At 47.2% G+C, this 24,446-nt stretch overlaps 1 protein-coding gene across 3 annotated transcripts; it reads right to left on the bottom strand.

Annotated features, from left to right (window-relative positions):
• Nucleotides 1-12,064: 12,064 nt before the first annotated feature.
• Nucleotides 12,065-23,467, bottom strand: Amer2 (APC membrane recruitment protein 2). 3 transcript variants are annotated; one of them, XM_028870369.2, is made up of 4 exons: nt 22,965-23,007; nt 21,685-21,825; nt 17,227-18,231; nt 12,065-16,848 (listed from the first exon to the last, which is right to left on the bottom strand). In XM_028870369.2, the coding sequence occupies exons 3-4, from the start codon at nt 17,987-17,989 to the stop codon at nt 15,980-15,982; spliced, it is 1,632 nt and encodes a 543-aa protein (XP_028726202.1). In that variant the 5' UTR covers nt 17,990-18,231; nt 21,685-21,825; nt 22,965-23,007; the 3' UTR covers nt 12,065-15,979. The 3 variants fall into 3 exon arrangements, with proteins under 3 accessions (XP_028726202.1, XP_037064379.1, XP_037064378.1); XM_037208484.1 differs by lacking the exon at nt 22,965-23,007 and adding an exon at nt 23,339-23,467 and having other exon boundaries at nt 12,065-18,231; XM_037208483.1 differs by having other exon boundaries at nt 12,065-18,231; nt 22,965-23,010.
• Between the last annotated feature and the right edge of the window lie 979 nt (nt 23,468-24,446).

Below are 24,446 nucleotides of genomic sequence, written 5' to 3' on the forward strand. Positions count from 1 at the left end.
AATCAAGACATTGGTAAAGATGCTGTCTCTTACTGTCTCCTGTCTACAGTAAGCTTTATTTTTCAGGGGGAGAAGGTGAGAGTTCTGAAACACAACAAAAAGTGTGTGCAGCAAACACACAAACCCGTTGCAGTCACAGTTGTCCTTGTCGAGTAGCATGTACTCCCCACGGCTGTGTGCACTGAGCTTGTAGTGGGCAGGTCTGTGTCCATCATTGTCACCACACGCACTTTGCCACAGCATTCTAAGCGCTATGACAACAGAGCCTTCTCAGTTCCATTGTAATCTTATAATAGGCCACTGTCATGTAGTTGGTCATTTTTTTTTAAAGTAATTGTGATGTGGTCTGTGGATGGGCATGTGGTTTAGCAAGTGGCATTGCATGTTCTTTAAATTGTGTCGTGTAATTTAGGAAGAACAGATACCAGACAGGCGTTGTGGCTAACACCCATAACCCTAGCACTTGGAAGGTGAGGTAAGAGGATTGTGGTGAGTTTGAGATCAGCCTGGACTATAAAATGTCACTGTCTCAAAACAAAGAAAATCTCAAAACGAAGAGCAAAATAGGAAGTTCCCAGGAAGACTTTAATGTGGCCTACCTATAAAGTTTGAGGAGAAAACATGCTCACACAAGTGGGTGATAAGATACTGAAAACCACTTTGCAAACCTTTCAAGCATTTATAACAGTTGAAATTAGGTTTAAAGACCCGAGCAGCTCTGTTCTCTCCTTCGTGGCAGTTCTTATGATGAGGGCAAATGGGTTTTGAATTCAGTTGGATGCTTTGATGCTGAGCTTTTACAGTGGAGACTCTTTGCTCTGCATTTCTCAGATGTTTCAGAGTACCAGCCCACACACCAGCAGAGTGTGGTGCAGAGTGTGGTCCATACACATGAAGTCAGAGACTCAGGTGAGGCCCCCTTATCTCCACCTCAATGCAGGCTGCAAAGACCCTCTTCCTTAGATGTTTCCCACACAGACTCCACCACCAGCCCCACCTCCCTGCTCCCTGTCCTGGCTTGAGGCAGAAGGTTTTCAAGTGCTGTGTCACCCTGCTTGCCCTTCCCAGCCCTATAAGCCACCCCTGCAGGAAGTTCCAGGTGCTCCCTTCCCAGTCCTGCAGGTAGACCCAGTGTGGGAGGTCAGCTCCTACTTTTTTCCAGAGTACTCTTAAGGAGAGAGGGATAAGAAATATTTGGATAGGGCTGGAGAGATGGCTCAGAGGTTAAGAGCACTGGCTGTTCTTTCAGAGGTCCTGAGTTCAATTCCCAGCAACCACATGATGGCTCACAGCCATCTACAATGAGATCTGCAGGCCAAACACTCACTGTATACATCATAAATAAATAAATGTTTAAAAAAAAAGAAATATTTGGATAGAAAGATAGTGTGCAGAAGACAGACAGAAACACAGGATAGCTTCAGAAGGGCCTGGATCAATATCCACCAGCCCCTTCCTTCTGTCTCTTCAAAAGGGCCTTTTATAGGAATGCCAAGGGGCGGGGCCAAAGACCTCCCCCTAGCACAGCCAAGTGCAGACCCTTCCAAACACCTGGTTAAGCCATCCCCTAATGCAGCCCTGCTGGGTAAAGCAAGCTCAGATCTCACTAGGAAACCTCTGTGAGTCCCCACAATTCAGGTGCTCCCTTCCCAGGTCTGCAGGCAGACCCAGGTGCTCCCTTCCCAGCACTGCAGGCAGACCCAGGTGCTCCCTTCCCAGCACTGCAGGCAGACCCAGGTGCTCCCTTCCCAGCACTGCAGGCAGACCCAGTTGCTCCCTTCCCAGCACTGCAGGCAGACACAGGTGCTCCCTTCCCAGCACTGCAGGCAGACACAGGTGCTCCCTTCCCAGCACTGCAGATAGACCCAGGTGCTCCCTTCCCAGCACTGCAGATAGACCCAGGTGCTCCCTTCCCAGCACTGCAGGCAGACCCAGTTGCTCCCTTCCCAGCCCTGCAGGCAGACCCAGGTGCTCTCTTCCCAGACATGCAGGCAGACCCAGGTGCTCCCTTCCCAGCCCTGCAGGCAGATCTAGGTGCTCCCTTCCCAGGCCTGCAGTCAGATCCAGGTGCTCCCTTCCCAGCCCTGTAGGTAGATCCAGGTGCTCCCTTCCCAGCCCTGCAGATAGACCCAGGTGCTCCCTTCCCAGCCCTGTAGGTAGATCCAGGTGCTCCCTTCCCAGCCCTGCAGATAGATCCAGGTGCTCCCTTCCCAGACACGCAGGCAGATCCAAGTGCTCCCTTCCCAGGCCTGAAGGAAGTTCCCAGGCATGGCTGAGGAACTAACATAAAGACAAATAGGAGTCCAGTCCCAATATCCCCCAAAGGCATGCCTCCCATTGACCACATGTCTTCCCACCATGTCCTACCTATTAGAGGATCCACCACCTAGCCGTGGCATCATGGCTGGGGCCCATACCTAACACAAGGGCCTTTGGGAGACACTGAACTCAATCTGCATCAATTCTTTCCTTCCCTGGCGTTTGTAGGTCAAGAGGTCAAGCTGATGACATTTGGCTCAAAGCTCCACCCTTCCTGGCATAACCAGCTTTATCCTAAATCGTTACTCGTGAACTCAGTGTGGCCTCAGGGCACACCAGCAAGCAGGCAGATGCTCCTGAGAAGTTCCAAAAGCTTTCAGGTTCTCTCTCAGAAAGCAGACACAAAGACCAGACTTTATTCTGCCCGAATCCCTAAGAGAGTATCAGTTTATAACCATAAGATAAAAAGGCTGATAAGGCTGTAATGGTAATATGAAACAAAATGATCAATTAAAACGTACCAGCCCCTAAGCTGGGAGCACACAGACCTTTCGTCATGATTTAAAGATCTACAGGCTGGCAAATGCCACTATCAGAAGGCCAGTTTGTTCTTGAACCAAACATTGGGCTTGTTCTGGCTGGCCAATAGGACTGTACACCCACTATAGAAAAGCGGAAATCCCCTTGGGTCCCATAGAAAGGCACATAAAGGTGGGCATGGTCAACACGTTGGGCCTCCGGCACATTTGAGAGGCTGAAAGAGCAAGGTGTGACACCAGGGCCCGAGCAGGAGCTGGGAGCTGCTTAGAAACACGTCGCCATCTGGGAAAGGGCACAAGACCTGGGACTGTGAGAAACTGGGCTCTTCTGGGAAATACTGAGGTACCAGCAGCTGACAGAGAAAGGTGACAAGATGGTCGCTGTAAGCTTGCCTGCCACGTTGGGAAGGCAAGGCGTCCAGCATGCAGACCGTTTGCTTGCAAGTGAGACGTGTGTAAAATAACCACGTGTATGCTCTTGTTTCTTCCTGTGTCCTGACAAGTGTGCAATGCTGTATGAGAAGTAGATTACAATTTTCCTGAAGATCTGAAGGAACTAAATTTAAGCTGTTCCGAACGTCTGACCACTTAGTAAGTATAAATAACTATCTTTCCCCACAGAAACTTTGACTCTCCAGATACGGAAGAATATTCCAGTCAAACAAATGGGGCTAGGGAAATAGTTCAGTCAGCAATGGGCTGGCCTTAGAAACACGAGGACTTCAGTTCAATCCCACATTTTCAAAAGAAGAGCCCACATTTAAAATGCGTTTCTTCAGGAACCCACATTTAAGACAGAGGAAATGAAAAGAAAGGCTAGACATGGGGGCACACACTTGTAATCCTGGTGCTGGGAAGGTGGAGATGGGCAGACCCTGGGGCTCGCTGGCCAGCCATTCTGGCCTGCTTGGCAATCTCTTGGCCAGTGAGATACCTATCTCAAAACAAACAAAAAGGAAGACAGCGTACAAGGAATGACACCCCAGTTGTCCTCTAGGCTGCATGTATACTTCCACATACATGTGCATTCACACATGCAAACACGTACACACACACACACACACACACACACACACACACACGTATGCATGCATGTGCGCGCGCACGCTGTTTTGAAGAAATGCATCCTTCTAAGTCACCCATTTCACAATTCTGTCTTCGGAATCGGGTGACTCTTTTAATCAATGGTATCCTACAATTCTAATTGACAGTATTTTTCCTTCCTTTATGCTGAAGAATGGCATAGCATTTCAGATTCAGATGAAATGGACGCAACCGCTGTTTTAAAGTTGTTCTGAGGCAAAGCATTTAAACATTACAGCGACTTACTGTCCTGAGAGCGTGCTGCTGTGGGAGCACAGGGAGAGCAGCGAGGCAGCCAAGGGAGCTGCCAAGGGGAAAAAGAGCGGCCTCCCGGCAGTGACCACCGCTTAAACCCACCAGAGTTCCTCTCCTGTCTCTTTAAACGGCGAGTTCTAGCAGGGTTTCTAAAATGGAAAGCCATCTTTACATTTCTGGAGTTAAGCCCAACCTGGCTATGGTCCAGTGTTAGCTTTACAAACAAGTTCCATTTTTTCTTTTCCTTTTAAATCTTGTGTGTGTGTGTGTGTGTGTGTGTGTGTGTGAGAGAGAGAGAGAGAGAGAGAGAGAGAGAGAGAGAGAGAGAGAGAGAGAGAGAGAGAGAGAGAGAGAAGGGGCGCATACTCCTGCCACAGCGACACAGGTTGGGTGTCAGCCCTTACTTCCCTGTTGAGACTCTTGTTGTTTATACTAGTCTGTGTAAGGTAACTGGCTCCCCGGCCTCCAGGCATTCCCCAGTCTCTGCCTCCCACTTCACCACAGGAGCACGGGGATTACAGACATGTACCGTCATGTCCAGCTTTATGTGTACGTGTGTACAAGTGTGCACATTTAGATTTTTTTATCCACGCTTATTTTTAAAACCATTTCCATAACTATGACCGATTCCCATTATTCTTTATCTCCCCCCAACCATCTCATTCTGATTTTTATATCTTTCCCTCTTTTTCTTTAAAAAATTTTTTTTTTTCCGAGACTGATTCACATATGAACTCACAGAGACTGTGGCAGCATGCGCAGGGCCTGCATGGGTCTTAGAAGTGAGAGTGGCAGTGGACACAAGCCCCCATCCCTAGCCCAGAAGCTCTCTCCAACTGATTGGCATTTGCAAGTGAAAAACTAGTTTTCTCCAATGGCTTCTCACTGGGCATATTACCCACACTAGGATTGGGTCCGATGTCCTGCAGCAAATGGCCAGCACAAAAACAAAAAAAAAAACCTCAATGGTAGTTTTCTAGAGTTTTTCTCTCCTCTGATTTGTTTGATCATTTTTGTTTTGTTTTACTGGCCTTTTGCTTGTATAGTATGGTCTCTGAGTGTGTTTTTATGGGTTTTGTTTTGTGTTGTGTGCTTCTTGTGTTTCTCTCTCTCTCTCTCTCTCTCTCTCTCTCTCTCTCTCTCTCTCTCTCTCTCCCCTCCCTCCCTCTCCCTCCCTCTCCCTCTTTTTGGTTCTTTTCGAGACAGGGTTTCTCTGTGTTGCTTTGTGTCTTTTCCTGGAACTTGCTTTGTAGACCAGGCTGGCCTTGAACTCACAGAGATCCACCTGCCTCTGCCTACCAAGTGCTGGGATTAAAGGCATGTGCCACCACCACCTGGCTTCTTTGTCCCTTTTTATTTTTTTTCTTTGCCTGTTTGTTTTCTAAAGAGAGAGAGAAAGAGAGAAAGGGTGTGGAGGATCTGGGAGGAGTTGAGGGAAGGCAAGAGTGATCAGAATATATTATATAATGATTCCCCCCCCCCCCCCCGAGACAGGGTTTCTCTGTGTAGCTTTGCGCCTTTCCTGGAACTCACTTGGTAGCCCAGGCTGGCCTCAAACTCATAGAGATCCGCCTGGCTCTGCCTCCCAAGTGCTGGGATTAAAGGCGTGCGCCACCACTGCCCGGCATATAATGATTTTTTTCAATTAAAAATAATCTATGGTAAAATTTCTTTTCAAAGATTGATTTATTCTTATTTTATGGGTGTTTTGCCTTCATGTATGTCTGTGTACCATGAGCATTGTGTTTTCAGAACCAGAAGAGGGTGTCAGATTTTCTAGAATTGGAGTTACAGACTGCAATGACCTGCCATGTGGGTGCTAGGTATTGAGTTCAGGTCCTTTAAAAGTCAGTGCTCTTAACCAGTGAGACGTCTTTCCAGCCACTCTCTTTTCTTAGTCAGTGTTGTTAGATGTTTTACAAAAGAACTAGTTTTTGTCATAGTTGACTACTTTAAAGTAGCTCTGCTTTGTTTTATTATTTTCAGACATTATAACAGTACTTCTTTAAAACGTTTATTCATTTTAATGTATGTCTATGTGTGTATGCTTGAATGTATGTACAGCACATGCATGCAGGTACCCACCAAGTTCTGAAGAGGGCATTGGATTCCCCCAGAGCTTGAGTTAAAGGCAGTTGTGAATTGCCTGGTGTGGATGCTGGGAACTGAACCCAGGTCTTCTGCAACAGCATCAAGAGCTTCTAACCACTGAGCCATCTATTGGTTCCCTCCACTGTACTTTTTACTTATATGCCTACAAGTTTACTCTGTTATTCTTTTTCTAGCTGGTCTACCAGGCTGGCCTTGAACTCTGGTAATCCTCCTGTCTCAGCATCCTGAGTGCCAGGATGACAATTGTGAGTTAATGGGCCCAGACTGAATCTGTCTTCTGCATGCTCTGACATGTTGTGACATATTACTTTAACTACGTAAAGGTGTGTTGCATTTGTTTATGCTGCACGTGTTTAACTATGTAAAGATGTGTTGGTGTTTTACCTTGCCTGCCTAAGGCACCTGATTGGTCTAATAAAAAGTTGAACGACCAATAGTTAGGCAGTAGAGAAATAGGCGGGACTGGTGGGCAGAGAGAGCAAATAGGAGGAATCTAGGCTCCAGGGAGGAGAGAAGAGAATGAGGGAGAAAGAGAGGGAGATTTTCCCTCTTTTTTCCCAGCTGGCCAGACATGGAAGAAGCAGGAAAAGCAGAACATACAGAATGAGAGAAAAGTAAAAAGCCCCAAGGCAAAAATGTAGATGAAGAGAAACAGGTTAAATTAAGTTATAAGAGCTAGTGGGCCAGGCCTAAGATAAGGCCGAACATTTGTAATTGATGATAAGTCTCTGTGTCTTGAGTTGGGAGCTGGTTGGTGGTCCAGGAAAGCTTGCTACACTAAGCTTGAAAGTCTGGTCTTAGCTCTAGATTCCTCACTGCCTTATTGAAGGGACGTGCCTTCCAAATTACTTCTAGGAAAAAGATGAGAATGGAAGACAATGGGCGGAGAGGAAAGGGAGGGCCTGAAGGAAGATAAGGGATGTTTGCAAACCTGCCATCCACCATTATTGCTCTCCTGTTGTATATTTACTGTGACTAATCATTCTCCTTTGAAATGATTTCTGAGTTATGTTCTGCAGATAAACATTAACTTTTCTTGTCATTTAAGAAAATTGTGCCTGCTGGTGGTGGTGGTGGCGGCGGTGGCGGCGGCGGCGGCGGCACATGCCTTTAATCCCAGCACTTGGGAGGCAGAGCAGGTGGATCTCTGTGAGTTCAGGGCCAACCTGGTCTACAGAGCAAGATCCAGGACAGGCACCAAAGCTACAGAGAAACCTTGTCTAAAAAAAAAAAAGAAAAAGAAAAAAAGGAAATTATAAGCATCCATGGTACAAACAAGCCCATTTTAAAGGAGGTATACTTCAAAACATACATGGCCTCCCCTTCTTATTTTTCAAACACAAAACGCTACAACTTCTCTTCACACAGCTTCTGTGAACTTGAGTCTGTAATATACAGGAACGGAAAATCTGCCACCAAACACAAAGCACACAGAAAACAACTCTGGAAAGACACCTGTGACCTTATTTTGACTCTTCCCTAAGAGTCGCACAGATTAGCTGGTCTCACAGGGGATTACAGGCAGGGAGAGTTCCCCAGCAAAGGGTTGGGGAATCAGGACAGGGTAACAAGCATGTTTTCAAAAGGCAGCTGCCAGAAGCAATCAATTTTCAGTTGTTTACAAAGTGTGGGAAGAAACAGGGGTCTCCCATTTTAGTGTTTACACTGCAGTCACACATACAGATCACACATTACACACTCACACACACAAAGCACACATCTCACATATGTGAATCACACATCACCACACATATCACAGGCATATCACACACACACACACACACACACACACACAGATACATCAAAGACATACACACACACATCACACACACCTCTCACTCACATGCCCTCGTGTGTGCGCATGCACGCGCGCGCACCCACACACTCCTTGCTGTCATTAGTATACGTCCCCAAAATTTAAAGTCTAGGGGGAAAAAGAAACTGATCCTGGAAAAATAACAGCCAACAGAATTTGCTTTAACTGCAAAGGAGCAACAGAATTTATTGACGGAATTTAAACACAGCAGTTAAAATGGCAACATTGTATTTTCAGTGTAAGATGAATGAAAGCAGAGAGCCAGTTAGTCCATCCTGTTTACATTTGTTAAAAGAGTGGCTATCAAAACCAGCAACATGCACAATAGTACATATGCACAAAATGGAATTATATCAACAAATATACAAAATATTCAAAATAAAAATATTTACAGGTTTAAAAATATAAACATTGATTCATCTATCCCATTAGACCATCGGAGTAGTGAAGGATAAAGGACCCTACTGGTGTTTAGAACCCTTCTTGGAAGTAGGTTTGGAAAGCATAGAGTTCTTTCTAGGAGACTAACTTTCTGATGTTTTTCAGAGGATTAACATTCTATTATAAAAATAATATATATAAACCTACCAATTACCAGCGATTTTCCTCCTGTGCACAAAAGTGATGCAGCCAAGCCCTGTCCTCAGAGGCTCTCCCGCCAGGAGGTTCTGCTTGGGCTTCCGTAGCCATTGCTGCCAAAGGCCTGCACTTCCTTCTACCACACTGGGAGGCTGCCTGGGAATCAGGGGCCTGCTGGGCCACTGAGGACGAGTGAAAACCACAGGGCTGTATCATCAGAGTCACTTTTCACTGATATTCTTCTTAAATCCACCACTAGCCATCAGATCAGCCCAGCTGAGTTTACTCTGGAAGCAATGAAAATGCTGGTCGTTCTTTACGAGGCAGTGAAGAGCATTCATTAATTCCCCCTGGCTACCGCAGGCGGCACAGCAGCACCGGAACCAGCGCTGTGCACATTGAACACAGGGATGGTGCTGTGTTTAGCTCCACGCCCCTCTGCTACTGGACCACACGTGTTCTAGCATTTCTACTTTGCTTTGTTAAATGACTCAGATTTGAAGATGTCTGGGAAAAGCTGGATGCATCTCAAAGAACCAGGCACCACGACTGCATCTATAGGTCTCATATAGGTCAGAGAGTTAATTATTAAATACACCTCCTGACTCCTCCTAGCTTACCATGCAACAGGGTAAGAAGGGCCAGCATTGATTCTCCCACCATGTCCCATGACGCTGAATCACGGGGAAAGCAGACCAAAGGTAGGTAGCATGTATATGAGTAAAATAATCTTGTTAGTTGTGATATTGATGCAATTTCAAACTGATTTTCCCTACATACTGAGATAGGCATCTCTCTGGGATCAGAGATAAAGGAAACAAGGTCAAGGCCTAATGGATTCCCCACTGAAATTGCTTTTCTGGCTGTGTTATTCGCAAAACAGAGATAAGAGTTTATAGCCCATAAGTACAATCTAAATAAATGGGGGCTATGACCCCCAATTTTAACTGACCTAGATAGGAAAAAGCTTGCTTGTCCCTGAATCAACCTTTTAGACTTGTTAACATAGATTTTTATGAAGGCCATCAATGGCTATTTAAAAACCAAGTTCAGTTTTAATTGAAAGAATCATTTAAATAACAACTGCCATCATAAAAATGGAGTTTGATCCATCAGTTTCTCACTTAAAATGAGTAATTCAAAAGGTGTGTGATGGCCGAAAAAAGTCTCCAATTAAAGCCTGGGCTGTGGGATCAGTTTCAAATGCTGTCCCTGTTACTCAAAATGTGACTCAAGCCTCAAGGATCTTCAAACTTCTCAAGAATCAGTTTCTTCTTCCAGAAAATGGAGCCCAGAGAAGCCTTACATGGTTCTTGTGAGCTATCAAGATAATGGCGTAAAACAAAGTAGAGAGTCCCATTTCTGACACTCCAGGAAACCCAGCCTATGGAAGTCAGTAGAATTAACCACAAAATGACAAGAAGTGCTAGGTAAATGCCACTTGAGTGAATTAATGAATCAGAAAATGTAGATCAAGATTCCAGGGCCACTGAGGAAACAAGATGGATAGCTTGTGATCACAGGTACTTGCATCTGGAATTCAGAGCTAGACCAAGGCAAAGGATAACTCAGCTGCTCCCTGAAGACAACAGACAACTAGTTGATGGTAGAGAAACTGGGCCCTTGGGTACTGATGTTAGGGGTGTAAAATGATGCATCTGCTGTGGGAAACACAGCGGGAGGAAAGGTCCTCAAAGGCTTAAAAATAAAATTACTGTATGGCCCAGCAATTCCACTTAGGGGTATTTATCTGAAAGGCTTGAGAGGTCAGGATCTTGAAAAGCTATGTCCATCCTCATGTACACTGGGGCATTATCCACAGTAGTCAAGACACAGTATCATGTTTGCCGACAGGTGACTAAAACCGTAAAATGCAGTAGACATGCAGCACGATGGGATCCTAACATATGACAAGGTGGACATTGGACCTGGGAGACACTATGCTCGGTGAAATAAGCAAGTCACAAAAGCCCAAAACCTACCAGATCCCACTGCTCTGAGGTATTTAAAACAGTCCAGCTCCTAGAATCAAACAACAGAGTGGTGGTTATCAGGGCTGGAGAAGGGGGCATGGCTGATCAGTGAACAATAAAATATCCATGACTCCAGTATGCACAAGTTCTAGAGGTCTGCTCTAAGCCATGTGCCTATAGCCCTGTGTGCTGTTATTGCACATGTAAAAACTGGAGAGGGCAGACTTCATATGGGATGTTCTTACTACAATAAAAATAACACAGAATACTCAAAACAAGGCTAGTCTAGGCTTAAGGTAGGAGAGTGAAGAAGCGTGCCCGGAATGGCCAAAATCCTATCAGGGAAGAAGTGTTGCCATGACAACAGAAGAGACTTCTGTCAGTACTTTCCATGTTAATCCCTGGAAGGAGAGGGTGCGCCAAAGAGAAGGAGGCCAATTATTTGCCTATGGACCACAGAGGAACAGGGGGCTGCAGGTTCCCTTGTGTGTGACCCAAAGCACCAATGTCTTAGACACGAAGCCAACCTCATCAGCTTGGATGTGAGTTAGCTTTTCCTGTTAGACACAAAGGGAGGTCAATGACTTCAGCAGCTCTGAGCTCTGGTGTTACCAGGACACTAAACAGTTGCAGCCCTGCCCCAGAGACTGGGGGGGGGGGGAGGGGGAGAGGGGGGGTGCCTACAATGAAAGGGTCAGAAAGAACAAAAAGTCTGAAGTCAAGTCCTGTCAGGGAGACAGTGTCACCCCATGTGGCTGTTAAGAAAGTGGAGTTACTGGCACACAGAAGAGTTGAGCAAGCGCTGGCCACTGTCAGAAGTTCTAGAAGCATCTGTGGGACTTGGTTTACCACCACTCTGCGCCAACATACAAGCTATTAAGCAATACGCACAAATACGAAACATGCAGAGGGGGGATGAGTCAAATGAAAGTGTTTGAAAGAATATTGGAAAAAAAGATCCGATAACAGCACAGCGACACCGAAGCCTCCAACTGGATTTTCACAGTTAAGTATTAGATATAGCGACTATCCTGGAAATATGCGTTGCGTTGCGTTCAAGTCAATATCATAAAAGCTGCTCTCCGTCAGCTGGAGGACTCGGGACACTTTAACCTTCCCTGTTTTCCGCTCAAGGAAGAACTCCTCTCCCTGGTTCAATTCCAAACCACCTTTTGAAGGCTCGTCTGTCTGCAGGGGGAGCAATCCCTTCCTTTCTAAGTGGCTATCGTCGTCGCGACAAACTGCTTCCTTCAAACCATCACCAGAGTGGGAGGCCCAGAGAAGCACTCTAGAACTGACAGCCACTGGAAGGCTGGAGAGCAGAGGCAGGTGACACAGCCAGTGACCACTCTGAGCACACACTAAGCACCCCGAGGTGCTCCTAAGCAGTCCTCTTCTGCCACACAAGGGACACGCTGCTAAGACCTTGTTCACCCCTCACTGGCTCGTTTTTTATTTTTTTATTTTTTTTGCATAGTGAATCAAAATTTCCAAGGCTGAGCTTACACGAATAATTGAGTCCTTTCTTGGTGGGCTGAGAAAGGATAAGACCAAGGTTAGCTGAGGTGTTTGGATCCTTATGTAGAGCCTTCTAACTGGCCGTCCTGGAGACAAGGAGAGGCGACGGGAAAACTCTTGTGTTAATATTTTTTTAGCACTCGGGAGGGAAGCAGAGTGTAGGTGACTGACTGGCTTATGTCTCAGTAGAGGTCAAGCCCAGAGAGCCAAGTTCGCACATTTTCAGTGCAAGGAAGACATTTACAAAGAGCAACGAGGGAGCAAAACTTGCTAACATGGTCCAGAAGACCAGCAACAACATGGAGAATGTTGTGTTCTCACTATCCAGGGCAGGAGGTAACTATGATGAAAACAAAGGGAGATAAAACCACAAGAGCCAGCCTCTTCAGATAATGCTCTTAGTAAAGACCTTCCCCCAGATAGATCAGAGAAAGAGTGAAAAGTGAAAACTCTTAGAAAGTTTGGTCAAAGGAACCTTAACACCTGATATAGGCTTTGACCTTGACAATTGAGTCAGCATAGGGTACTTTGCATATTAATTTCAATGAATGAAAAAGAACTGAGATGAGTGAGTAAGCCCTCTAAGCCGGGCAAGATGTCGTCTGCACAGATTAAACACTGAATGTATATTTGCATGTCAATAGGGCAGATAAGTTTTGTGCAAAAATGAATCTCAGAGGAGTCCTGATGATCTGTATTGCATTGTTGTTATGTGAAATCATAAAAATGTATTTCCTCTTGTGATTATTTGAAATGCTGAAGTAAATGAAATGTCTCCCACTCCATGATGGAGGAGAATAAGAGCCGCCACGGCCAGCAGAACCAAGGCAGGACTAAATGAGCAGTGAGTGTGTGTGTGTGTGTGTGTGTGTGTGTGTGTGTGTGTGTGTGTGGTGTAGATATTAAAGACAGGCCGTCTTTGTTCAGAGCCATTAAACTGACAAATTCCTGCCCAACAGTTGACTTAGCTGTTTGTTCTCTCCTCTCAGGCAGCTCTTTACCCAAAGGGTGTCAATCCAATGGGCCTTAGAACCGCACATACCAAGAAATCATCACTTGCTCATGTCTGACCTTTCTCTAAGAGTCAGCAAAGAAGCCTGTCCAGTTCTCACAAGACTATGAGATAACACACTCATAAACAGTTGCATGAAAATCTAGGAATTTCTTGCAAACACAAGTAAGACAAAGTAACCCTTGGCACAAGAAAGCAACTCTGATCCCTTTTCTGTGTTTGGAGAAGGCTGACCACTGTCCTAACTGCTAACAGCTAAGGGCATTCAGTCCACTGCCAAGTGCCAAGTCCTTGACTGGACCGGCACGGGTGCTGTTCTTAAATGTGCAGCATAAAAGAGAAAAATCAGGGTGGGGGGGGGAAGTGTGGTAAAAAGAATTTTATAAATAAAACATTTTAAGTCTTTTGTAACTGGTTAATTGCCAGGAGGAAATTAAGGTAACTATTGCTAAAATGTTCCTTCACTTATAAAGCAAGGATGGCATAGTGGTGATTGCCGAAATAAACCTCCAAGCTGGGAAGGCTTGAAGGAGGGGCTTCTGGTGCGTCAGCAACCACCTGCCATTACTCTGACACTGTCTGAACCCAGTCTTCATATGCTACCTTCCCTACACAGCTGCACAAGTGCAAACAAAACCCAGCCACGGAGTCCTGCAAAGGTAAATAGGATCTTGGCAGGGAAAAGCACAAGGAAAAAGTGCCCTTGTTTTCCTGCTAGAAGTAAAATGCTGCATGTCCTCTCCGGTTCTAGGGGAAAACAAATGCATCTTTGGGTCTAAATATTTCTATAATTATTAATCAGATTTAAAAGTCTTTTCTCAAGGGCAGAAGTGATTTTCAAAATATTGCCAAATCCCAACTGTTTTGAGATGTCTTCTGTTAATTTTTATCCAGATGAATTCCTGAGCATGTATGAGATGCTTGTATAGTATCTGATTAAAAAGTCCAGAATGCTTAGGGTGATGAGTACGTGGAGGGTCTCATTTCTAGATACAAGGAAATTAAAAATTAAAGCATTGCTTTGCGATAACATCAAGGACCTGAGACAATACAGTAAAAGTCAGTAATCTAAGAGATACAGCAGACCTCTGCCCCCTCTTCTAAGGGAATTGCTACAAATTGGAAATGGGAATATGTTCCTTTATGCCTTATCAAGTTTCCCTTGATGCCCACTTATTTTTGCTTCCTTCACACTATTAAAATAAATTTTCATATATTTAGCTTCTTTTTTTTCTTTTACAAAATATAACTAAAATCTTAAAACACAAAATAGCAGACCATTTCTTAATCATCTCTCTAGAACTCAAATTACACTGTGCTCATATCGTTCACACACATGCAGGGCCACTGGGATATGTGCCATCCTCCCGATGTGCCACAGCACCCCTGGTAGAAGCTCCAGCCCTTTGAGTTAACTGCACCTCCAGAGGACATCAGTTTTTAGTCAGCAGACACTGACAGCATTCGAGGAACCCCTTCACTGCATTGTTTGAACTGCCAAGGCATCAGAGTTTCAGCTAAAATATTAGAGAGCAAATATCGAATCAAACCATTTCTCAAAAGTAATTTAGTAGAATGTTTACACACTTAGGTTTGCCAGTGTCACATGAAGAATACACCTGTTCAGGCATAGGTTTATATAGCAAAAGTAAAATGAGTAGCTTTAAACTTGTATTTTTCTATTATTTCTTGATATGTTCATTTTGGACTTCCTAACCTTGGGGAAATGGTTGGATTCAACATTTTTATAAACAAGGTAAAATCTCTGGTTTGGGCTGAGAAATGGACTCTTAACCAAGGCCAGGCAGATCATTGTTCAAGGGCATTGGATATATATATATATATGCAAAGAACCCTCATAAATCGAAAGCATCCCTGCCCCAGGTTACAGTGCATAAAGAACCACAATGGTTTGTCATCATATCCAACTATAAGACCAGACTCTAAATTCTATATCATTGACGGGTTGTAAAATGTTAACCGTGAGACAAACTGTTAAAATATGCATTATCTACATGTAAGAAGGTTGACGTTTACAAATGACAAAATACTGTGTAACTAGCATTTAGTGAGATCTTTCCCTGATCCTAATTTTTGCCCCAAGAGGGAGGAGTGGACCCAAAAAATACACAAACAAAACAAAAACCACATAAACTAATCATGAGCCTTTTATTTCTCCTCAAACAAATGATCTGAACCAGCCAAACTAAAACCTTTCTGTTTTTGTAGAGATAGATCTTTACCTATTTGTATGTCTGGCAACTGGACGTTGGGGCGGGGGGATTCTGCCAGCCAGTAGGTCCCTCTTCTCATCCCATAGCTATTTGGATCTTTAAGCTTTGCAGGTGTTTCCCACACAGTGATAAGCAAAGGGTCTTTGTTTTGTTTTGTTTTGTTTTTTCCTGGAAAGAGAGGCAAGAATTCTGTTGTTAGTGAGATTCCTCAAGGCCCTCTTGACTCTAGAACAGCCCGATATCCTGGCATGATATATTTGTTAGATTTGGTTAAATTTTATTTTCTGCAAAAGCAAGGGAAGGCGACTTCTGATCCATGAATTAAAGAAAAGAAGAAGAAGAAACCCAGATTTTTTTAAAAGTTAAAAGAAAAAAAAAGTGCTAGAAAAGAATTCCCAGGAACTTATCTGAACTCCAGGTGTAACATCCCCCTTCCAGGGTGCCCTGTCCCTGTCTCCAACAAAGACTTCTAGGCCATATGGAGAAGGGTGGGTCCTAAATGGTTTGCTTTGGGCAAAGCAAACTTCCTTCAGTGGTTTCCAGGGGAAAGTTGTATTCCTTAACTCACAGAACATCCATCCTCCTTGGCCTCGGAGACCTCACAACTTTTTGGCACTGTCATGGCATGCTGCTGCCCTGATGGTGGTCCCAGCCAAACCCCGGTTGCTGACCCTGCGGACCAGCACTTTGGAAACGGGGATTTTTGTTCTGGGCATCTCACTCCTGGCTGGTTGCTGGTGCACCACAGGATGGCTGGATGGAAGGTTGGAGAGATGCTTGATGCTAATGGGGATTTTAGAGTCCTTCAGCAAGCTGCCTGGTGTTCTCAGTGGACAGGTGATGGTGCTTGGAGACACGGGCTTGAGCCGGGACAAGCAGGGTGGGTCCTCTGTGGCAGGAAGGGCAGCTGGGCTTCCTTCGGGTTCAGTGTCGAGATCATAGAGAGCATCGCCACTGTCGCTATCCCTGGGGATGACTGCCTTCTTACTGCTGCTGGCGCTATCTTCCTCTGGACCAGGAGTGGTGGAGTCCCAGTAGCCCTCGTCGCTGTTAGGGACACCTTCTTGATGCTCCTTTTCCGGGTGCTTTGGCTCGTCCTTCTGCTGAGCCTCAACGGGGATCCTGTGGAGCCTCCTGCGCTTGACAGAGGACACGTCCTTGACTACTTCCCCACACCGGGCATCATTGGAGGTCTCAGGGGCCAGTTTGGAGTCCGAAGCAGTGGCAGCCTTCGCTGCGCTCTCTTGGGGCCCTTGTCCTTGGTCCTCAGTCTGGGACAACATGTCCCAGAATTCCGGGAGATAGGTGTCGTCCACCTCATCCGGGCTGGCCATCTCCTCCCCTCCTCCTTGGTAGGCCACCACGCTGGTGTTCTTTTTAGAGAGCACTGCCTTGCCTGGCCCGGGGGCATGCTTGTCACAGCTGGGGCCTGCCTCTTCTTCTGGGTCTGCAATAATATCTCCACAGCCTGTAAGAGAGTCAAAGCTTTTCAGTGAAGTCACGTCAGAAAACATCAAACAAATACGATCTGCCGACGGGTCTGAGGGTGGATCAACAGAGGAAGGGTCAGGGACGGCAGACGCCCGGCCGCTGCCACCTTCGGAGTCGACAAGGGGGACGGTCTTTATCGGAACGTCACCTGTCCTGGACGCATCATCGGCCGCCTGGACCTCGCCGGCTCCCGACTCGAGGGCTGCCCCGGGCTTCTCCGCGCGCCAGTGCCCCTCGGCGTCCTCTCCCCGGGCGCTCTGGTCGCCAGGGCCGGCGGGGCTCGCGGCCTCGAGGCAGGTCCGCGCCGGGGCGCGCTCGGCGGACGCGGGCGCCTGCTCTCCCCCTTCGGGCTCACCTGCTGCGTGTCGCGGGGCGTCCTGGCCCGGGCTGTCCGGGCGGCGCGCGGCTCGGGGCGGCTCCTCCTTGACGCACTCCAGGCTGGCGGTGAGCGAGCCGGGCAGGACTAGGCTGCCCGGGCCCGCCGCGCGCGCCGCCTTCTCCTCCTCCTCCTTGCCGCGCTTGTCCCTCCGGTGCCAGCGCATGCTGCTGAAGATCCCTTTCAGCCCCCTCTTTTGTTTGCCGCCAGCCTTGCTCGCCTCGGCAGGGTCCCCCTTGCCGGTCTCGGATCGCCCGTTCTTTTTCAGCAGGGAGAAGAAGCTGTGGGACTTGGCCACCGAGCTGCTGGCCAGAGAGCCCAGACCAGGCCCGGCGGCTTTGGGGGGCCCGGGGTTCGGCCGGGCCCCGCCGTGATCGCCCCCGCCGGGCGGCTCCTCCTTCTTGCTGCCCTCCAGCACCAGTACCTCCGCTAGTCCGTCGTGGGTCCTGCTTCTCACCATCCCCGTCGGCCCCGCGCTCTTCCCATCCCCTTTGTTTTTGACCCCAAAAATGCTGGGCATGGTCCCCCCAGATTTCCTCTTCTTGAATAACTTGAACGCAGCCTTATTGATCTTCCCCGACGGCGGCTCTGCGGCGGGCGTCTCCGCGGCGCACTCACAATGCGAGTCCATGTCTGCGGCGAGGGCCCCGGCCTGCTCCTGCCTCCTGCAGACCCCCGCGCGCGCGTCGCCGCGCTCGCTGACAGCCGCGCCGCCGCCGCCGCGGCTCCTGCCCGTCTCCATGGAAACCGAGCGGGATCAGCCGCTGTCGTCAGCCGCAGGCTCGCGCCAGGCCACTGTCACCCGCGTTCTAAATCAACCTGAGCGGCTCTCGGCTCTCGCTGCTGCTGCTGCGCCGTGGCTGCTGCGACTGCGGCGGCCGAAGCGCACAGACCGGACTATCTCCCCTCCTGCCAAGGGCTTATATAATACCCTGGGCGCCACATAGGTTTTTGTGTAGCAAGAGCCCTCATCACAGACTCGAGCTGAAAGAGAAAAAAAAAAATGAAATTCGCAATTATGGGTTTCGGATCCCAGTGCGTCGACTCTCACCCACCTCAGGTTCCTGCTCTAGCCTGGCTTATCCTAGGAGCCCAATTTCAGACATCAACATATGCTCGCCCACGCCCCAAAAGAACAAGGCTGTTTTCCTTTATCATCTGTCTCGGAATTCACGCAGCCTCCAGTCTCTCTCAGGTCCTTCACATAGGTCCTAACGTGTGGGCATCAAGCCCAGGAGGCACCATACCGATCCGTCCACGCTTGTGTCGGGTCCTGTGCTAAGTGTGTTTTGGGGTTGATGCTGCATTCGGATCATGTGGATCTGATTCCTGTTACAGAAGCAACAGCCATCAAATAGCAACTTTAGCAGCTCTCAGCCACGAAAGTGCAGCAGTCCCCTGGGGCGGGGGTTCACTGGTCTTTGGGAAACCGTGAAGCTTTTACCCCACACTCCAGCGACATAGGGCTTAAGTCACAGAAGTCACTGTCCAGCCTACAACTGGTCACAACAGCCTGAGCAGACTGAGAACTTCCCTTGGAAAGCTCTGGTCCCTCTACAAGTGGGCCTTAGAGGCCTGGGTTCTGTCTTCCTCTTCCATTCAGGGGTATGATAAGTATGTCTGTCCCTGCTGTGACCACCCTGTCCCTGGCTATGAACACCCCATAAACCACTTGCCATCTTCTCCAATAGAACAGGAAAAAAAAAAAAAAAAAAAAGACAGGGGTCAGGGCCAAAGAAAACTCCATTCCTGAGAACAACCCAGTCTGGGGTACTTTCCTGTGTTCTATCTTTGAAGGTGACCGATAATATTGTAACTTTTCCTAATCCTTATCAGCAAAATAGGGAAGGATTTGGAAAAATGTTATGTTTTGTAATGTTTAATAACACTGTTCTTAAATATTGTTTGACTATATATACTATTTACATATGTATACAAACGCCAGTTTTTCCTGCTTCTCTTGTATTTATTTTCTGTGTTGCTTATATTAAGCAGACTCCATTGTTGGCCATGGCAGCTTCCATGGTTCATGTTTAGGCTGTGGCGTTCAGAGCAGTACATTGCCCTTATTCAATTTGATGAAAAATGCTGACAACTGAGATTGGGTTCAGTGGATCTCAGAGTTCGAACCCCGCCAGCTCTCTCCACTGATTAACAGGACTCTTCCTGAACAGACAGGGATATGAGACAGACTTTTCTCAATATCCCTTTAAAAAAAATATTTTTCTTTTCAAAATATTTATTTCTTTTGTAGTGTGTTGGGGCACACATGTGCCACCGTGAAGGACAATTTGTGGAAGTTTTTATCTTCTACTATGGGGGTCCCAACAATCAGTTCGTCTGGCTTGGTGGAAAGAATCCTTACCTACTGAGTTATCTCTCTGGACCATTTCCTGAAATTCTAATTGACCATGTGACATGATGGAAGAGAGCCCCATATGCCCTGCAAAAGACAGGGTATGAAGAACTATAAAGAGGAAGTCATTTGTTATTTCTCTGAAAGCTTTTGGAGGACAATTGGAAGTCTGTCTCAGTTCTTTAAACATATGCACGCGCACACACACACCATGCTGGCTAGATATGTGGGTTACTATATAAGTAACTGTGTCAGTCTGAAATTGCTTCAGACCACAATCGAGAAGAACAAGCAATCTAGAAAAAAATCACAGGTCTCTGAGCCTAAGAGTTGGAGTGGGTGGCCTGCTTAGCCAGTAGATCGCTGTCATCCTCCAAGACAGGCCAAATGTAACTCATCTACATAAGAATTCTTCAGTCCCCAGGGAGAAAACTGACCGAGGACACTGGGATTGCTATGATTCCTTTGGGACCTAGATGCTTAAGAGAAAGGGACAAAGCAGCCTTCAGTGTGGGGAAGGCGTCTCGGTGCCAAGTCATCACCTGTGGACGAAGGAAGCAGGACACTTAGAGCCATCTGTTAGCCTGAAGCAGCCAACAGGCAAGGTGAACTCCAGACGGACTGAGGACTCCCCACTTCCTCTCCAGGTGGGAGAGAGCAGTTTACAAGGGATGCCATCAAAAGGACCACACAGGTTGGCCAGAGGGCAGGAACAGCAAGATGACCTGAGGGTTAGGGCTAAAGGCATGCTGTTGAGTGGCAGAATGAAGGGCCAGGGTTCGGAGCCAAGGCAAAGATGTCTACAGACCTGAAACTGCTCTTTGCTCCCCAGAGCTGAGATGGACAAACACCAGGCCTGGTGGTGCAGGCCTGGGAACTCAGATACATGGAAGTCTGAGGTAGGAGGATTGAAAATTGAAGGCCTGACTGACTTGAAGAGAGGGGTCAAGGTCAGCCTGGGCAATGTAATGAGAACCTGTCTCAACATAAAAAGTAAAAAGAGGCTCGGGATATAACTAAGGGAGTTTCCTAGTTTGCACAAGGCCCTAAAATCAATCTATATCCCCACCAGCTCCACAAAGTGGGGCAAGAGACTATATTTGTACAAAACAGAAGCAATTTTTAAAGACAAGCAAGAGATTTAAGATAATTTTACCAGAAGCACCCCAGTTGTTTTTTTAAGGTTTTATGTATATATGTATGTATGTATGTATGTGTGTGTGTGTGTATGTGTGTGTATGTATGTGTGTATGTATGTATTATAGTGTTCTGCCTGCATGTTTGCCTGCAAGCCAGAAGAGGGCACCAGATCTTATTACAGATGGTTGTGAGCCACCATGTGGTTGCTGGGAATTGAACTCATAACTATTGGAAGAGCAGCCAGTGCTCTTAACCTCTGAGCCATCTCTCCAGCCCAACACCCCATTTTTTTTTTTATTGTATCTCATCCTTTTACTTCATGGAGGTTCAATTTAGAGAGTGAAGTTGGAGAGAATAAACTGAGGGAAAATGTCCAGCAGTAAAGCTGCTCCAAAACATAAGGATCTCCACAAAGAGACTAGCAGCAGACTTCACTGGAAAACCGGTGTGAGCTTTGCTTTTGCAGGACAAGGGAGGATTATCATGGAGCTGGGACTTTCCTCTTTGGAGGAAGACACTCAGAACAAGAAAAAGGTTGAGAAAAAATATCCTTCAAAATATAGCATCATCATGGTCACCATCATTATTTCCTTGTGGAGGGTCTTCTACCCAGCTGACCCCCTGTCTCTGTCCTAAGCTTGCCAAATGGAATCTTCAGTCAGGTGAACTGCACAGAGCACCACATTCGAAGGGCTGGCTGAGGGTTCCCCTCCAAGTCCCTGTGTGGCTGCTGCTGGACGACACTGCATGTAACAGCAGTTAGGAGGGAAGAGCTCACTGGCTCTGGATTCAACTGGCCTCAAGCCTTTCAAGTATTTAACCAAGGTGGTTTGGGAATGATTCCTGGATTAGAACCAGCACTTGCCACCTGAATACCAGTTGGCCAGTCCAGATCCCATCCCAGGTGGAAATGCCTAGCCTCTGATTTTGTCCGTTCTTACCTAGGATACTTTCCCAAGGTGTGCTCTTGAAGTGGTCCTTCCGAGGAGGGTCAAAAGTCCAGCCAAAGTGTTTGTGAGGGACGGTTTTCAACAGTGTCCATATGCCCAAGGCCAAGATGTCACCTGGGTCCAGTTTTGTACCTGAATCAAAGATATAAGTGACCCAATACAAACAGAATGAGCACTTCTCTCCAATGCTAATGGGTGCCCTGTGGACACAGGCCCGGGCAGTGGCTGACAGGTCTAGCATTTCTAGCAGCAGCAGCAGCAGCAGCAGCAGCAGCAGCAGCAGCAGCAGTCTGTTTCCAGGGGCTACTGTAACAGACTACCACGAGCCTGGAGGCTTAAAAAACACCAGGGATCTATCATCCTGCAGTTCTACAGGTCAGAAGTGCAAGATCAAGGTGGCAGTAGGGCCAGTTGTGACTGTGGGTCCCAGGAGCCACTCTGTCCTGTGCCTATACCCTGGCCCTGGGTATTGCTCAAGTCCTTGTTGCCTCTTGGCTTTGAAACATTTCATTCCACTCTCTGCCACCATTGCCACAGACCTTCTCTGTGGCGCTTCTTTTCTCAGCATTATGCCAATTGTATTAAGGGTCTACCCTTTGGAGGTGCTGAGATGGCTTGGTGGTAACAGCATTTGCTGCACAAGCATGAAGACCTGGGTTTGAATCCCCAGTGTCTATGTAAAAAGTCAGGCATGATTGTAACCCCAGTACTGGGAGACCAAAAGGATTCCTAGGGGTAGCCAGCTGCCAGCCTAGCTCTAGTTTCAGCAAAAGATGCTGTATCTGAGGAATAAGGCAGAGAGTGAGATAGCACGACACCTAACATCCCACTCTGACCTCCATGGTCACATGCCTGTATGCACATAGACACACCCCATACACATTCCACCCTACCTTGATACTGTAAGTAAATTGGTTGCAACTCTGTGGGTTTGTTCCTGAGTTTCAGCACCAACAATGTAAGTAAATTTGTTGCAGCAACTCTGGGGAAAGGTGTCCTTACTACCTGGGGAGTCAGGCAACACCTTGAGCTGCTTAGTACAGCTCTGACAGCTGGAACTGCAAGGAGACAGTTCAGCCCTGGGAGGTAAGGTATCCTGGACACCTCTAGCTGCTCAGAACAGCTCTGTCCTGAAGGTCTCTGACAGCTGGAACTGCAAAGAAGCAGCCCAACCCTGGAAGGGAAATTTTTCTGACTTCTGGGGAAAGTCAGGCCTGGAACTGCTTCAACAAGGAAGGATATCCTGACTATTCTGGAAATTCAGGATATACCTGGTGTGATGGGGGATGGTCTCCCCGCAGGATATAGCAGTCCCGCTCCTCTCCTGGAGAGCCGCTACAGTTGAGCTTTGCTCAGCCCCACTTAAGGGGGCTTCCTAGCAGAGCTCTGCTTCTCCAGCCTAAGATGTTGCTTCTTTTGCTTCACTTGGCCAAAGGGGAAACCCCTTCAGAAATGTAGCAATCTCCTCCAGCTCCGGAGAAAAGTGTTACTTATTAGCTCTCTGTCTGGCTCTATCTGAGGGAAGTCTCAGCAAAGATCTGTTCATCTCCTCCTTGCTCTGCTGTTTCAGCTCTCTCTTGCTCTGTCCACTGAGGGACGTCTCAGCAAGGATCTTCTCCACGTCAGTGAATGAAGATCTTCTCACCTAAAACTCTTTCAAGAAAGAGGTGTATCTGGGAAGGAGGAGTCCAGGAGAGTAGCTACCTCTACCAGGGTGGAGAGAACAGCCCTTTTTTCTAACTGACCAGACAGGGCAGTTTACACAGGATGTCTTGGGGGTGGAGTCAACCAGGGGTTGACTTGGGGCCCAGGGTTCTACTGTCCTGCTCTGTGATTGGTTGGCTTCACAAGTCAGTTGGCCAGGGGCAGAGATGGCTCTGATCTGACTGAGCCAAACTGTTTCTTTCTGCTCTGACCTGAGCTATCTTTCTCTAGTTCTAGGTCAGGATGGGTTTCTTTAGCCAGCCCCTTTTCCCTACAGATACAACCCCATCTTACCTTTTATCTTAGTTCATTTGCAAAGCTCTATTTTGCAATAAGCTTCCATTCCCAGATGTCAGTGGTTAGGACTTCTCCATGTCTTTTGAAGTATACAGTTTAACCCACAGCAAGCGTTATTGCCTGTGGTGGTGGCCACATCCACCCTTCCTTCCGTCCTTCAACACAGTCACTGAGTTCTTTGACACAGACATTGTTTTTGGTAAATCCACACTAAACATAGGCTACTCTGATATAAAGTTCCCCTGGAAGCTATCTGGGCTGTGGATAGCCTTTCTGGGGATATCAGCAAGGTGGAATCGCACCATGGTGATGACCAAGAAGAGCAGGTGCCTCTGTAGACTGTGAGACCCATAAGATGCCCCAGGACTACCCAGGAGAATTGTAAGTGGGTGTGAGAGACGTAGTAGGAAGAATAGAACAAAGGACATATTGATGGGAGCTTTGACAATTCTGTTCATGCACATAAGCCTGAAAAGACACCTCACAGAATCTCCATCAGTCTATTCTTCCCAAACATTTTTTGCTCTGTTTTGTCAGAGACACTCTCAGAAAAGATTCCATCTTAAAATGCAGGGTGGGCTGGGGTCCCTTCAGCTGTCAGCTCCAAGGCGAGGCCAAAAGCAGAGCAAATGAGGTCAAATAGCAGAGGGTGTGCAGACAGGATGCCAGGGCTCTGGCTCCAAGCAACAGCGGTAGAGGGCAGCCACACGGACCACGGAAGTCAAGAAGTCAGTGGATCCCGATGGAGGCAA

This window comes from Peromyscus leucopus, chromosome 9, assembly GCF_004664715.2.
Source record: "Peromyscus leucopus breed LL Stock chromosome 9, UCI_PerLeu_2.1, whole genome shotgun sequence".
NCBI lineage: Eukaryota > Metazoa > Chordata > Mammalia > Rodentia > Cricetidae > Peromyscus > Peromyscus leucopus.

What these genes read in the sequence shown, in the direction of transcription:
- Amer2 (XM_037208484.1), bottom strand. Translation starts at nt 17,989, where the DNA reads ATGGAGACGGGCAGGAGCCGCGGCGGCGGCGGCGCGGCTGTCAGCGAG.